Source organism: Heterocephalus glaber, unplaced genomic scaffold, assembly GCF_053883595.1.
Source record: "Heterocephalus glaber isolate CG9 unplaced genomic scaffold, H.glaber_assembly_v1.0 deba00000122, whole genome shotgun sequence".
In the NCBI taxonomy this organism is placed as follows: domain Eukaryota; kingdom Metazoa; phylum Chordata; class Mammalia; order Rodentia; family Bathyergidae; genus Heterocephalus; species Heterocephalus glaber.
The window spans coordinates 49,077,978-49,095,010 of NW_028258138.1; the positions used below are offsets into that span (position 1 = coordinate 49,077,978).

Sequence of the window (17,033 nt, forward strand, 5' to 3'; positions counted from 1 at the left end):
TTATTTTGAGATATAGCCTTTAATTATTTTGATGGTATTAGTACATTAATTATGAATGGCTACATTGGATAGTCCTATAAGTGCTGGTAGTAAAATCTATGCATATGTTAGTTAAATGCAAATGAATATTTCCAATGTACTGTTAGTAAAGTCTGTCTCAAGTCTGCCCAGAAAATTTCAAGGGCCTTGTCATAGTCAGCTTTCTGTTACTGTGACAAAATACCTGAGAAAAACAATGTAAAGAAGAGTTTATTTTGGTCCATAGTTGCAGCACCTGCTGTCCTGTGGTCAGCTGGTTCCATTCTATGGACGTGTGATGAGACAGAACATAATGGTCATCAGCAGGAAGATGGGCACAGGAGGCTGCTCACTTTGCGGTGAACAGGAAGCAAAAAAGAAAGAAGAAAGGGCTGGGACAACTTATAGTCCCCAAGAATATGGCCCCAAGGATTATGGACTCTCTTCAACTAAGTCTCACCTCCTAAAATTCTATCACATCCCAATAGCCCATTAAATTATGAACCCATTAATGAGTTAGACCACTGATGAGATCAGAACCCTCATGATCCAATCATTTCCCAAAAGCCACACCTCTGAACATTACCACACTAGGGACCAAGCATTTAACACATGAGCCCTCAGGAGACATTTCAGATTCAAACCTCAATAATACAGAATTTTGGAGCAAAAGCTCCAGCTCCAGGAGTCCCAACAGACCAGGCTTGGCCATGCTTCCCAAAATGCCAATCAAATAGATGAACACTGTTCAAGGGCAGGAGCTTTAATCAACATGGTCATGCTGGAAAGGTCACATAAAGAGGTTCAAGGGGATGACAGAAACTTTGGGGTTTTATAGAAAAGGGAACAAAGGAAAGGTGTGGAGTTTTCCAAAGTTGGCAATGTAGGCAATCCTGGTCAAAATATGGTCTGGTTAGTCATTTTCTAAGAATTGGTTCTTTGAGAGCGCTCAGAAAAATCCTTATGGCTTGAAGGAGGGCAGTTTCCCATGAGATTATTGGTCCTGCTTGGTGAGGGGGGGGGGTTGTCTGTGAGGTAGTGTTTTCCTTGGAATCTAAGGTGACTGTCGTTTAGGACGTTGCAGGAGGAATAATTTCATGGGAAACTGCCCCTTCAAACCATAAGGTATCTCTCTCATAGCAACAAGGCTACTCACTGCTAGGGTGAAAATCACCTTCTCTTCCACTGCAAATGCCTCACCATTTCTTGAGCAAGTATTAAGTGCCAAGAGCCTAGGCAAGGTCCTAGGACTAAAACGACAAAAACACCCAGAGGATGACTACAAGGTGCTTCGAGTCTCATGCCTTTCATATGCCTATTATACAAAGGCACCTAAATATACTCATTGGCTCTGATTTTAAATTATATTTCATGGATTTGCTTTGAAATGGTGATTCTTCAGTAAGGTCCTATCTCCTAGCAAAGCATTTTTCCTGGTATTGCTGGGAAATGACAATATATTTGAAGCCAAATTTTAAGTATTGAAAGTACAGAACCTAGTTATAAAATTTTTTCAAGGCAAGAATGTAGTGGCTTTTGTTTTGTTTTGTTTTGTTTTTTGAGATAGGTCTCCATATGCGGTTTAGGCTGGACTTCAGCTCACTATGTAGTCCAGGCTGGCCTTGAATTTATGGCAATCCTCCTACCACAGTCCCTGAGTGCTGGGATTACAGGTGTGTGCCATCACACCCGGTCTTTTTAAAAATTTAAAATTAGGTTATTTAATCATTTCAGTTATCTTTATAGACTAGGACTTCCAACAGTGACTTTTTAAAATAATTTCTTGGGTTTCTGTTTTCCAGAAATTTTCAGTTCTCATCACTTTTTTTTCTGTACTGCTTTATATTTTTTTAATTTCTGCAAGATATGATGGTGTATGCCAACAATCCCAGCACTTAGGAGGCTGGGGAAGGAGAGTTGAGGCCAACCTGGACAAAATAACAAGACCCTGTCTGAACAAACCAACCAACCAACCAACAAAATAAATAAATAAAAATTTCAAGTTAAAAATTCTTGCTCATGTTTATTAGTATTCCAGTTAATTTCTTACTCTCTTCTTACTTCTTGCCTTTTTTCCATACAGGATAATGTTCATATGTACTACAAATTGTATGGCTTCTATCAGAATATCTATCGATATAGTTGATCCAGAAGTAATAACCAACTGGTGGGTGAGGATGTGAGGGTAAGGCTTTATTTAATTTGCTATAATGTCCCTTCTTTCTTTCTTTCTTTCTTTCAGCAAGGTGGGTCTTTCAGTCTAAAAGGAGGGATGGAAAATAAACTCAAAAACTAAAGATTTTACAACCTAAGTTTTTCCAAAACATAAATATTTGGTTCATTCTATGTGAATAGAAGGCACTGAGTATTCAGGATAACTGTTACTGAGAAGAACAGTGTCTTGTAAAAAGACTGTAAAAGTAGTAATGTGAATCCTACCCACCTAAAAAGTTCTCCTTTGGTGCACTATTTTGAGAGATCTTGTTTCAATTTGGCTCACTTGATATCTACCATTGTCTTCTAATGATATCTACCATAGCTGGGAATTTCAATCTAGCCAGCTTTGAGGAAAACAGCTTCTTTTTGATTGAATAATGCCTTTGGTTTAACCAAATATCTTTTCAAGACCTAGAAGTACAAATCTTAACTCTTGGTAGATGATATTTACTATGCTAGCAAGAAAGTTAAACAGAAACCTTTTCCATACTGACATTATGTAAAACTGATAACTAAATGATTTTTTAGTAATTACTCTTTTAAAAGATATACTCTGAAAAATAAAATAAAATAAATAAAAATGTATTCTGGTAAGTGCATGGATGGAATTCTATTAATTCATCTATCTGTAGACTCATGGTCTGTACACTTTGAGATTATAAATTTTATTTCAATAAAAAGATTTTTAAAAATGTACTCTAGTGTAAACTTAGTGTAATATATAGTATAGCTGATAAGAAAAAATTCCTTCCTGCAGACATAATGCTATATATTATTGAGGGGAAAACATGCTTAGACACCCTTATTCATACATACAGTACACACATATCTCTGAAACACAAAGATTTCTAGCCTAAGTGAGCCAGACAACTGGGAAAAAACAGACAATGGTCCATAATCTTGGTCCACGCCAGTAAATTAGTGTAAGATGACCTACATTGCCAGTGTTCTCTCTTTCAAGATTCTAAGAGAGTTTACCAAAAGCATTTCTCATTGCTTTGTCATCTTTCATCCAGGATGTTGAGGATTGTGCTCCATTCAAAGTATTTCACCACGGTACTCCCATTGTTCCTTGTGGTGCTATTGCCAACAGCATGTTCAATGGTAGGTGATGTTTTCCTATCTCTATTATGTCCCTTTTCATAAGTGTGTTAACATTTAAATGTCCGGATTACCACTGCAGCTGAGTAGCAGCGTTTTGTTTTGTGTTTTAAATACTGAATCTATTATCCTGGCTGATTCAGAGCACTGATGTACAGTGTTTCATTTCCAAATAAGTACTTTCTTGCCAGAAATATAGAAGAGTAGTCAGTGTACATGAGTTAAATGGAGGTTAAGAGTATTTTTCAATATTCAATAGCTGGTTCAACCTTGGCAGGAAAAAGAATGGTCTTGTGATTGCAGCATCTGTGGTATACGGGTGTGTTGAAAGTTTGCAAGAGTTCTGATTTTTTTTTTTTTTGTACCGGGGATCAAACTCGGGACCTTGCGCTTTCAAGTCAGGTGCCGGAACCACTGAGTTAAATCCCCAGCCCAGTCTGATTTATTTTGTAGCTGTGTCTGGCTCTGCACTTGAAGGGTAGCAACATTGCTAGCTTGCATCTCTAACACAATTTTTTATTTCTTTTCAGATACCATAATTCTTTCATACAAACTTAATTCATCTACGCATATAAGAGTCCCAATGCTAAAGAATGGACTTACATGGTGGACAGATAAATATGTCAAGTTTCAGAATCCAAGCTTCGATAGTCTTTCTGGCAAATTTACAGGTAAGATTCATATAATAGCTCAATATTCTTATTTTTATAAAAAATCTTGTTTTTTTATGTATGGGGAGATTATTATGAGTCCTCTTTAATTCTCTGTTGGCTCTTTTTTGCATTAACTTTCCCCACTGTGGGTACCTCCATCATATACTTATCAGAAATATAAAATGATTGGTTCCCTGTTTTCTTCCAGTTTACTATTAAGAAAAAGGCAATGCTTTAAGATGTTTGATGTTTCAGCTATAATTAGGATGACCATATAATTTGGCATCCAACTGGATTCCCTTTTGAGATTAAGAAGGGGTACTAGAATAAATAGATACAGAATTTTTTAAAGTTTTCATATACTAACCATTATTACCCAGATTGCTGCTTGAAGTGAATAAAGAATCCTAATGTTATTGTTGTGTTGTCCTTGGTGAAAAAAGTAAAGTAATATGTCTTTCTTGCTATTGAATATATCTGCCTCCCCTTTCCATCATCACATGAATACAAAACTGAAGTAAAACAGTTTCCATGTGATTTATTTTGCTGATTGGAAGTGCACTTATTAAAACCTTTTTATTAGCACAGTACATGTTTGCAGTACATAGTGATTACATTCACTGCAGAGAGTTGGTATACGTATATAACACCTCTTAATTCTTTTGTTGTCCCCTTCCCCTCCTCTTCCTCTCCCCTCCATCCATCTCTTGGTCCCCATTTCTCTTGCAAAAGATCTATCTCTCTCTTTTTTTGGTACCGGGGATCGAACTTGGGTCTTTGCACTTGCACAGCAGGTGGCAAAGCCACTGAGCCAAATCCCCGGCCCTCTCTCTTTTTCCTATTACTTGTCTTATATTTTGCCTTTTAATTTGTTTATACTTTGGGTTTCTTATATAAGAGAAACCAGGCAATATTTAAGTTTGTGTGTCTGATGTATTATTGCTTAAAATTATGGTCTCAAAGTGCATTCATTTTCCTACAAATGACTCAAATTTATCTTTCTTTATGGCAGAGTAGTACTCTATTGCATATAAATATCACACTTTCTTTATCCATTCATCTGTTGATGGACATACATGCCACTTCCAAGATTTAGCTATTGTGAGTTGTGCTGCTGTAAATATGGGTAGAATTTCTATCTTTAGTTCTTTGTGGATTCTCCATACTGGATTTTCATAATGGTTGTACTAGCTTACATTTCCACTAACAATGTTGAAGGGTTTCTTTTCCTCCTCAGCTTCTCCAGTATTTTTTTTCTCCATTAAGTTTGTTGGTACATTTTAGGTATACAGTATGATTACATTCATCATTGGAAATTTGTACCTGTACATGATATATCTTGATTCTTGTTTTTTTTCCCCATTCCCCTGCCCTCCCTTCACCCCCTCCACCCTTCCCTATTTACAAAGACTTTGTTTCCATTTTTTTCTTTTCTCATATTTTTTCTTTTCCCTTCTTTCCTTTCCCCTACCCCTCCCACTTCCCCTACTCCTTTAGACCTTTTCTTCCTATTTCACATGGTCAATTATACATTTTGATCCTTATTTACACTTTTAGTTTTTCACACCAGAGAAACGATTTGGTATTTGCACATGTGTAAGTTTTCATATACAAACTGACATCACATTGGTGAACGTACTACACAATAATTCTACCAAAAACTACCTTCAAAACTGCAGTTCTTACAGCCAGGTGTGGTGCTGAATGCCTATAATCTGAGCACTTGTGAGGCTGAGGCAGGAGGATCACCATGATCCAGGCCAGTCTAGGCTACATGGTGAGTTGAAGGCCAGTCTGAACTACATTGTGAGACCTTGCCTGAAAGCAAACAAACAAACAAATAAGCAATTCTTTCAAAAATTAAAATAGCATATGGGCCAGGGATTTAGCTCAGTGGTTTTGCCACCTGCTGTGCAAGTGCAAGGACCCGAGTTCGATCCACAGTACCGAAAAAAAAAAAAGCATACATGTATACATTGAAGCAACTTTAAAAACCTATTATCTAAACATTAAAAAATAACATAAGCAGAATAATTATTTTGGATATACATTTACATGCTTTAATCAATGTCTTGGCCATATCTGTCTTCATTATATACATATATATATATTTTTTTGTTTGTTTATTTGTTTGTTTTGGTTCCAGGGATCTAACTCGGGACCTTGCACTTGCGAGGCAGGTGGCAACACCAGTGAGCTAAATCTCCAGCCCTCAATTTGAAATTTTTTTTTCCTTACACTCTTTTATTAGTACATTTTAGGTATACAAAATATTTACATTTATCATTGGGCACTTGTAAATTTACATGATGTATCTTGATTCTTATTTTTTCCCCATTCCCTATGCTCCCTTCACCCCCTCCACCCTTCCCTATTTACAAAGATTTTGTTTCTGTTTTTTCCTTTTCTCATAATTTTTCCTTTCTCTTCTTTCCTTTCCCCTTCCCCTCCCACTTCCCCTACCCCTTTGGAACTTTCCTTACTATTTCAATCAATTTGAAATTTTTGATACCTTTAACTGATTCTTCCCTGTTGTCTCTTGGTTTTAATGAGATAATACTCTATAGGTATTGGGGCTGGGGATTTAGCTCCTTGGAAACTAAAAAAATAAATACTGTATGAGTATCAAAATCTTATTATACTTACAATCAATTTTGATAACTGGTGGAATTCTCAATTTCAGTTTCTTTTAGTGAAATACACTAGTATTTTAACCCAAATGTTTTTATAAGCACTATTTGTTAAGCCTCACTTTTACTTTTGATTCTTTTGAATGCATTATTAAATTTAGATGTTAAAATAGAAATCTCAGACTTTCTCAGTATCATTTCATCTTGTATGAAAAATTCTATCCAATTAAAAACAGAAGTGTTATCAAGTCATCACATGAACTGGGATATTCCAAAGCATAATTATAGAATTTTAAAATTAACTCATATGAACATTCTGAATTCTCACTATGTAATATGTTCAATTATTCCTTTGCTCTTACAAAGTTAAGTATCAATGTTTTCTTGTTTGCAAGCTTGGTTGTCAGTAATCCAGTACACTAAATTTTCAAAAACTAAACTTTTTTTTTTGCACTTTATTAAATTCTTTTATTGGTACATTGTAGGTATACAACACAATTACATTTCTCATTGGGAATTGTACCTTTACATAATGCATCTTGGTTCTTATTTTTTCCCCATTCCTAGCCTTCCCTTCATGCCCTCCACCCTTTCCTATTTACAAAGACTTTATTTCCATTTTTTTCCATTTCTCATCATTTTTCCTTTCCCTTCTTTCCTTTCCCCTGCCCCTCCCACTACCCCTACCCCTTTGCACCTTTTCTTCCTATTTTGCATTATCGATTATTCATTCTAATCATTGGTACATTTTAGGTATACAATAGAAAGACATTCACCATTGGAAATTTGCACCTTTACATAGTCTCTCTTGGTTCTTATTTCTCACCCTTTCCCAGTCTTCCCTTCAACCCCTCCATTCCTCCCTATTTACAAAGATTTAGATCCTGTTTTTCCATTTTCTCATATTAATCCCATTCCCTTCTATCCTTTCCCCTAGCCCTCCCACTTCCTTCCCCTTTGCCCCTTTTTTTCCTATTTCACATTACCTATTATACATTTAGTGCTTATTTACACTTTCAGTTTCTCACACCAGAGAAACTATTCGGTATTTACACGTGTGTCCTATTTATTTCACTTAAGAGTATTGCCTCAATGTGCACCCACTTAGCTATAAATGTCTCTAATTTCTCATTTTTTATGGCTGAGTAGTACTCCATTTTCTCAAAAAACCACATTTTCTTTATCCAGTCTCCAGTTGATAGGCATTTGGGCTGTTTCCAAGTTTTAGCTATTACAAACTGTGTTACTATGAACATGGGCGCACATATATCACTGTGGTATGATTCTTTTAATTCTTTGGGGAAGATCCCCAGCAGTGGATTAGCGAGGTCGAATGGGACTTCCAGTCCTAGTTTTTTGAGGTATCTCCATACTGATTTCTACAGTGCTTGCACAAGTCTACACTCCCACCAGCAGTGGAGCAGGCTTCCTCTTTCCCCACAGCCCCACCAGCATTTGTTATTGGTTGATTTCATGATAGCAGCCATTCTTCCTGGAGTGAAGTGAAATCTCAGCATTGTTTTCATTTGCATCTCTCAAATGATCAGTGATGTTGAACATTTTTTCATGTATTTATTTGCTATTTCTACTTCTTTGTCTGAGAAATGTCTGTTCATTTCAGATGCCCATTTTTGGATTGGGTCTTTTATTCCAACTGGTTCAGAGTTTCTATTTCAATATTTAAATCTTTGATCCATTATGATTTTAGTTTAGTGCATGGTGAGAGATACAGGTCTAGTTTTAATCTTTGGCAAGTTGTAGCCCAATTTTTCCAGCACCATTTATTAAAGAGGCTATCTTTCCTCCAGTGAGGGTGTTTGGCTCCTTTGTCGAAGATGAGATGACTGAGTGTGTCTGGTGTTGTTTCTGCATCTTCTAATCTGTTCCACTGGTCTTCAAGTCTGTTTCTTTGCCAGTACCATGCTGTTTTTATCACTGTAGCTTTGTAGTAGAGTTGCAGGTTGGGGATTGTGATACCCCCTGCCATGTCTCTGTTACCTAGAATTACTTTTGCTATTCTGGGTCTCTTCTTGCTCCAAATGAATTTTTGGATTGTTTTCTCAAGGTCTATGAAGTTTCCTGCTGGGACCTCAATTGGAATTGCATGAAACCTATATAGCAGTTTTGGAAGTATGGCCATTTTCACTATATTAATCCTTCCTACCCAGGAGCAGAGGATGTCTGTCCATTTTCTGATATCATCTTCAATCTCTCTTTTCAGAGTGCCATAGTTTTCAGAGAAGAGGTCTTTGATTTCTTTCATTAGGATGATTGCAAGTTTTTTAAGTTTTTTGGATGCTATTGTGAAAGGAATTGTTTGCCCTGTTTCTCTCTCAGTGAGTCTGTCATTGGTGTAGAGGAAAGCTATTGATTTTTGTGTGTTGACCTTGTAACCAGCTACTTGACGGAATTTGGTTACTAAGTCTAGAAGACTTTTGGTGGAGTTCTTGGGGTCTTCTATATAGAGTATCATGTCATCTGCAAATAATGACAATTTGACTTCTTCATTGCCTATCTTTATTCCTTTTATTTCTTTCTCTTGTCTGATTGCCATGGCTAGTGTTTCTAGAACTATATTGTACAAGAGTGGTGATAGTGGACATCCTTGTCTTGTTCCTGATTTGAGTGTGAAGCATTTCAGTTTTTGACCATTTAGTATGGTACTGGCTGTTGGTTTTTCATAGATGGCTTCTATCAGTTTGAAGTAGAGACCATCTATTCCAATTTTTTGTAGGGTTTTTATCATAAATGCATGTTGGATTTTGTCAAATGCTTTTTCTGCATCTATGGAGATAATCATATGGTTTTTGTCCTTGGCTCTATTGATATAGTGTATTACATTGAATGATTTGCATATATTGAACCATCCCTGCATCCCTGGGATGAATCCCACTTGATCAGGGTGTATGATCTTCTTGATGATCTTCTGCATTCTGTTTGCCATTATCTTATTAAGGATTTTTGCATCTATGTTCATTAGTGAGATTGGCCTATAGTTCTCTTTTTCGGTTGGGTCTTTCTCTGCTTTGTGGATGAAGGTGATGTTTGCTTCCAGGAATGAATTTGGGAGTATTGCTTCCCTTTCAATTTCATTGAAGAGTTGAAACAGTAGTGGCAGCAGTTCCTGTCTACATGTCTTGTAGAATTCAGCAGTGAAGCCATCAGGGCCCGGGCTTTTCTTAGTTGATAAGTTTTTAATTACATTTTCAATTTCATTGGTTGATATTGGGTTGTTCAGAATTTTTAGGTCTTCTTGGTTCAACTTTCGTAATTCATTTGTATCTAGGAATCTGTCCATTTCTTCTGTGTTGTCCATCTGATTGACGTATAGGTTCTGGAAGTAGGTATTGATGATCCTCTGGATTTCTACTGGGTCTGTTGTAATTTCACCCTTTTCATTCCTATTTGCATGGATTTGGGCCTTTTCTTTCCTTTTTCGGACAAGGTTGCCTAAAGGTTTGTCAATTTTGTTGATTCTTTCAAAGAACCAACTCTTGGTTTCATTGACTTTTTGTATCATTCTCTTAGTCTCCATTGCATTGATTGCTCCTCTGATCTTTATAATTTCCTCCCTTGTATGAGCTTTGGGGTTGTCCTGCTCTTCTTTTTCTAGAAGCTTGAGGTTCAGCATCAGGTTGTTTAATTGGGCTTGTTCTGTTTTCCTAATATGTGTATTCACTGCTATGAATTTCCCTTGTAAGACTGCTTTCATTGTGTCCTATAGATTCTCATATGTCATTGTCATTTAACTGAAGGAACTGTCTGATTTCTTCTTTAATTTCCTCTGTGACCCATTGGTTATTCAGAAGTGTGTTGTTCAATTTCCACGTGTTTATGAAATTTTTTGAGTTTCTTTTGCTATGGATCTCCAATTTCATCCCACTATGGCCTGATAATATACAGGGGATAACTTCAATTCCTTTGCACTTACTTGAACATGTTCTATGTGTGAGTATGTGGTCTATTTTTGAGAATGACCCATGTGCAGCTGAGAAGAATGTGTATTTTGATTTTGTGGGGCGGAAGACTCTGTAAACATCTGTTAAGTTCATTTGTTCAAGAGTTCGATTGAGTTCTAGTATTTCATTACTTATTTTTAGTCTAGTTGATCTATTTATTTATGACAGTGGGGTGTTGAGGTCCCCCACTACAATTGTATTAGTGCATATATGACTTTTCAGGTCCATTAGTATTTGTTTTATATAGTTGGGTGCACTAGTGTTTGGTGCATAAATATTTATGATTGTCATCTCTTCCTCTTGGATTCTTCCCTTTACAAGGATGTAGTGTCCTTCTTCGTCTCTCTTAATCAGTGTTGGTTTGAAATCTTCTTGATCTGCAAAGAGGATAGCTACTCCTGTTTTTTTTCGGGTTCCTGTCTCATGCAGTATTGTTTTCCACCCTTTAATTTTCAGTCTATGAGTTTCTTTTTGAATTAAGTGTGTTTCTTGTATGCAGCATATTGTTGGATTTTGCTTCTTGACCTATTCTGCCAGTCTATTTCTTTTGATTGGTGAATCAAGACCACTAACGTTGATGGTTATAACTGAAATGTATTGACTTGTCATTGCCATGACTTTTTCTTTTTGTTGGGTTCTCCCCCTTCATATTTAATTTCTTGTTATGCCAGATGAGTTCATTCTGCTTTGCTTCCTGGGGTTGTGATCCTCAATGTCTGTTCCTAGGCTATTGTGTAAAATTCTTTGGAGTGCTGGTTTGGTATTCACAAAGTTCCTAAGGTGCTCTTTGTCATGAAAGTATCTTATTTCTCCATCCATTTTGAAAGATAGTTTTGCAGGGTACATCAATCTGGGTTGGAGCCTGTTTTCTTTTAGGCCTTGGAATATGTCACTCCAAGCTCTTCTTGCCTTGATGGTTTGTGTTGAGAAGTCTGCTGTGATTCTGATGGGCTTTCCTTTGTATGTGATTTGTTTCTTTTCTCTAACTGCTTATAGAATTTTGTTCTTTTGTTGGCTTTCTGGAATCTTAACAATATATGCTTATGTGTAGATTTTTTTGATCACGGCTATTTGGAGTCCTATATGCCTCACTTATCTGTATGTCAAGCTCTTTTCCCCTGCTTGGGAAGTTTTCTGCCCTGATTTCTGTGAAGAGATTTTTTTATGTCATCTGAACTCTCTCCTGTTTCTTCACTGACTCTGATCAGTCTTATGTTATTCTTCTTTTCATCATCTAGCAGCTGCTGGATTGATTTCTCATGTTCCCTTTTAATTTTGAAGCAAGTTTTCTTTTCCTGGTCATTAATTGCAATCTTACCTTCTATATCTGAAATTCTGTCCTCACATTGGCTCATTCTGCTGTGTAGACTTTCAATGGAGTTTTTCATGTCCTGGAAATCTATTTGCATCTGTTTTATGGATTCCATTTGTTTCTTATGTTGGGATTCCATCATGTTCCTCAGCTCCTCTCTAGATTTATTAATCATGTCTTGCACTAGGGGCACAATTTCTCCTGTTATCTGAGAAATTATTTCTGATTTCATTTTTTCCAGATCCTCTTTTGTTGCCAGGTCAGGGAGTCCAGGTGGTTGAGTATCAGAGTGTTCCATCTCATTTCCCTTTGGGGTTGCTGTAGGTGATCTGGAAGCCTGGTTTTGAGACTTATTTACGTGTTTTCTCATTTCGACTGGGGCGGGGGGCTGTTAGCGCCTGCATGGATTACCTCCTCTGAGCTGGGAGAGGTGGGACAGGGGCCGGGAGCAGCGGTAGGGATGTCGACCCAAAAGCCCTTTCCTGTGGGCTGGGAGCAGCAGGAGGGATGGTGGCCGGGAAGCCTCTTCCTCTGGACCAGGAGTGGTGGGAGGGATGGTGGCCCGGAAGCCCCTTCCTCTGGGCCAGGAGCAGTGGGACAGAAGGTGGCCCAAAAGCCCCTTCCTCTGGGTCGGGAGCAGCGGGACTCCGTGCCTTGGTCTGGTGGTCTGGTGTCCTCTGCCTCTTTGTAGTGTGGAACCAGGTGGCTGCCTGTCTGCAGCAGTGTTATTCGGCGTCTTCTGCGCAACTTGGGACCTCGGTAGGGCGTGCACCGACCTGCCTGTCTGCGGTGGGCTGATTTGGCGTGTTCCGGGTGACTGGGGACCTCGGTAGGGTGTGGGCAGACCTGTCTGTCTGCAGTGGGGTGATTCGGCATCTTCCACGCTACTCAGGACCTCGGTAGGACGTGCACAGACCTGCCTATCTGTAGCAGGCTTATTTGGCATGCTCCGTGAGACTCAGAACTTCGGTAGGGTGTGGGCAGACCTGCCTGTCTGATATTTTAGATATTTTTAAAAATATTTTGAACAAAATGTATCCCATAGTTGGAGGACTCATTTACAGAAAAAGTTCAGGATCATTGTAGGATACATCATCTGACATACAAAAACATTTCCTTAAAGGCTCAAACATTTCTAAAATTCTGGTTGATAAGACTACAAGTTATATTATAGTGAAGTATATGTTTATCATCTGTTTTATTGTAAAAATTTTCCAATTCACTTTCTCTGTGAGTATACAAAAACATTTACATTTGCATAACCGCAGCTTTTCTTTTGATTAATATTGTTATTTCTTCGGATACAATTGTAAATTGTATATATACCATAGCCAATTTTTAAGTATACTTCTTCTCTGTTGATTTCCCAATTTATTAGGAGCATTATCTTAGTGGTTTTTGGTTTTGGGGGGGGGGTTGGTGCCAGGGATCGAACTCGGGACCTTGCACTTTCGAGGCAGGCAGCAGAGCCACTGAGCTCAATCCCAGGCCCAAGGAGCATTATCTTTTCTCTAATGTTGTGCTCCACCAAATATGCCCATATATTGTCACTACAAAATCTAACAATTTAAACTTGACCATTGAAATTTTTAACTGAATTTATAATAACATTCATAATAATGTCATGGGTTTCATCTTGAATGATTGAACTTCTAAATGCTTTGCTTTGGTTCCATGGGAAATTAACCCCCCTAAAATCAAACTATTATTATACTTAATTCACCCAATTTTTCTATTTGAAGACATTCGTGTAAATCTGGCTTCATTTAACTGTTTGCGAAGTTTTTTTGTGTGCTAATGAAGTCAACAACATACTAACATATTCTTTTTGATTTTCAAAAACAAAACAAAACAGACAAATTAGACAAAAAAAAAAAGTGTAATGGGCTGGAGATGTAGCTCAGTGGCACAGTGACTTCCTGGCAAGCTCGAGGTCCTGAGTTCAATCTCTGGTACCAAAAACAGGGTATAACCAGAAGGAACTCTATTTGGTCTTAAGGAAATCTATTTGGTTTTAATGAAAAGTCATGCTCAGAGAATGATATATAAATAGACCTTTACAGAAGTTAAACCCCTGCCACTGGATACATTTAAAAAGTTACCACAGTCTTTTGAAGCAAGTTCTGATATTCTTTATCAGATTTATAACTCTTGATTTTCACACAATCATTGACATCACTATGGTTCCCATGGTAGAATGATATTGACCAACTTTCTTTTTTTTTTTTTTTTTTTGGTACCAGGGATCGAACTTGGGTCCTTGCGCTTGCTCAGCAGGCAGCGAAACCACTGAGCTAAATCCCCTGCCCTCGACCAACTTTCTTAAGAAACCATACTTAATTTTACATTAAACACACACGTTCCATTTTTTAGTCCTTCACTGCTAAGAGGATTTATTAGCAAATAAAAAACTGATACCAAACAACACAATAGTTATATCACTACACTGTGAAATAAATAACAAAACCACTGTTGCAAAAGAGTGCAAACTATTCTCAGCAGGGCTGCTCAGCATCTGTTTCCCACACATAGTAACTTGTGTGCATTACCAAACCTATAATTTCCCACATTTCCCACTGACCCCACTGATTTGCAGCCTGGAAGCCTCATACATCTCATGGGCCAAGACAGACACTATGGATGAGCTAGCTGGAATGTCAAACAGCAGGCAGGGGTCACAGGGATAGGTTACATTATGTTTTGACGGGAAGAGTATCCACTCATTTTTCATACACAATCACAAGTTAAAGCAAACACCCCATTCACTGCACAAGAGAATCTCACATTGAACTAAGACTATGCCTGGAAGCTGGAAAGATGGATGAAATTATATGTACACTATTTATGTGAAATAAATGCTAAATTATCAGATAAGATTGTAGATAGTAGACATAAACTGGGACTGTGCTTGGCACATTGCTACATACAGTCACTTTACCTATAATTGATTTACTAGGTTTTGAAAGGAACTTGGCAGCATTCTTGGAAATCCAGGCAAATTAACTGGAATCCCTCATCTCTGTATCAAATATTTATTGAGTACTATCATGTGTCAGGCACTGGACTAAATGGTAGTGGAAAACAGGTGAGGACAAATTTTTCTCAAGTGTCCACTGTAGAGTAAAAGAGACAGATGCTCCCAGTTGTATGTGGGAAGTGTGACAATGAGGATAAGGTCAACAGACACATCTCCTGGCACCACCTTACACCCTATGCTTCCAAAGTTCTTCCAGTGCCCAAACATACCTGGCTTTTTGGCTTCACACTGGCTTGTAGTAACTGTGCCATTCACTTAGCAGTTCCTCTTTCTTACTCTCAGCTTTGAATCCTAAGATGCAGTGCTGGGGTGAAGACTCAATCTTCCTGCACTTTCATGGCTATTTCCTTACAACACATTTCCAGAAGTAGGATCTCTGGTCCCCAGCATATGCAAAATAGTAAAGCTTTCAATTCATGTTCCTAAATTGCTAGAGATGTTAATTCACATATCTGCTCCCCACTTCTATAGCCTCACCAATGATTTCTTTAAATGTTGAACGATCTTGTTTTTAATTTGCTCTCCTTACATTGCTAGTGAAATTAATAAAATAAATATATTTCTCATGAAAATACCATTGAATAAAATGATCCTTACGATTTTGTTGTACTTGTTTTTACTCTTTATATGCATTTAATAGTTGAAGGCATAATATACATGTAATTTTATACTTGCTTTTTTAACCCTTTGAAATTATCATGAGCATTTCCTTAGCCTCTTTAAAACCATTATTTTTTTTCCTTAGTTGGTGATTTTTTTTTTCCCATTAAGTTTATTGGTACATTTTCAGTATAAAATACAGTTACATTCATCATTGGGATCTTGTACCATTACATGAGTATCTTGGTTCTTATTTTTTTCCCCTTCCCCTGTCCTCCCTTCACCCCCTCCACCCTTCCCTATTTGCAAAGACCTTGTTCCCATTTTTTTCCTTTTCTCATATTTTTTCTTTTCCCTTTTTTACTTTCCCTACCCCTACCCCTGCCACTTCCCCTGCTCCTTTAGACCTTTTCTTCCTGTTACACAATATCAATTATACACTTTTTAAATTACAATATCAAGATCTAGGAGACATTACCACAGATTTTACAGAATTTAAAAGGATATAGAAAGTATAAAAATCTGTTTTGAAATAAATTTGACAACTTCTAAGAAGTACCTTGGAAGACAAATTAATGAAACTAACTCTGGAGGAAATATAAAATTTGAATAACACCTATTAAAGAAAGTATATTCCTAGCTTGAAAACCTACCTGTATGACAACAGCAGGCTCATATACATTTTAACTGATAAATTATATCAAACATTTAAAGCAGAAAAAAGAAGGAACACTTCTTCCCTCATTTTAGGAAATCAACATTGTGCTAATCCTAAAACTGGATAAAGATAATAGAAGAAAAAAGTATGAACATAGATAGAAATTTGTTTAACAAAACAAACTCTTAGAAGTCAGATCTGGGAGTATGTAGAAAGTGGTTTTATTATAGGGATGGCAGTGTTGGTTCAGCATTGGAAGATCCACCCCTGAAAGTCATCATTTTAACAAAGGAAAGGAAAAAGCCATATGATCCTGTCACTAGTTGGAGAAAAAATATTGGACTAAATTCTATAGCTGTTCATGGTAAAAGCTATCAGGTGACTAGAAGTAGAACAGAACCTTCTCAACAGATTAAAGACATGTACTCCATACTTCCAGTGAGAATGCCTTATATGAATGGAGAAGATACAATGCTTTCTCCTTAAGGTGGGGAACAAGGGCAGATATGCTTATTCTTCACCTGTCCATTAAACTTTGAAACCTAGGCCCCATCAAAATAGTCTGGCAATAAAATGACACAATTAGGATAGGACTGGCAAGGTAGAAGCAAAATCTTTATATGTAGATGAAATGATCATCTACAGAGAAAATACTAAGAAATCTCTAGGACCCCCTAGAACTTGTACTTGGATTTAGCAGGATTAGAAAGCACAAGGTATATATAAAAATTCAGGACTGTGTATACTTGCTATAAATGAGGAATTGGATATTGAAATTTAAAAGTTATGTAGGAGTACAAAGGACCTAGAAAAGTTAAAAAACAAAAACAGTGTTGGAAGACATTTAG

The 17,033-nt window shown here is 37.2% G+C and overlaps 1 protein-coding gene across 1 annotated transcript in view; it reads left to right on the forward strand.

The window, feature by feature from the left end:
* LOC101706177 (cell cycle control protein 50C-like) overlaps window positions 1-17,033 on the forward strand; it is a 32,698-nt gene that overhangs the window by 9,403 nt on the left and 6,262 nt on the right. Inside the window, 3 exon segments of the mRNA XM_087208618.1 lie at window positions 2,102-2,203; window positions 3,252-3,339; window positions 3,867-4,007. Coding sequence (XP_087064744.1) covers window positions 2,102-2,203; window positions 3,252-3,339; window positions 3,867-4,007 — 331 coding nt within the window.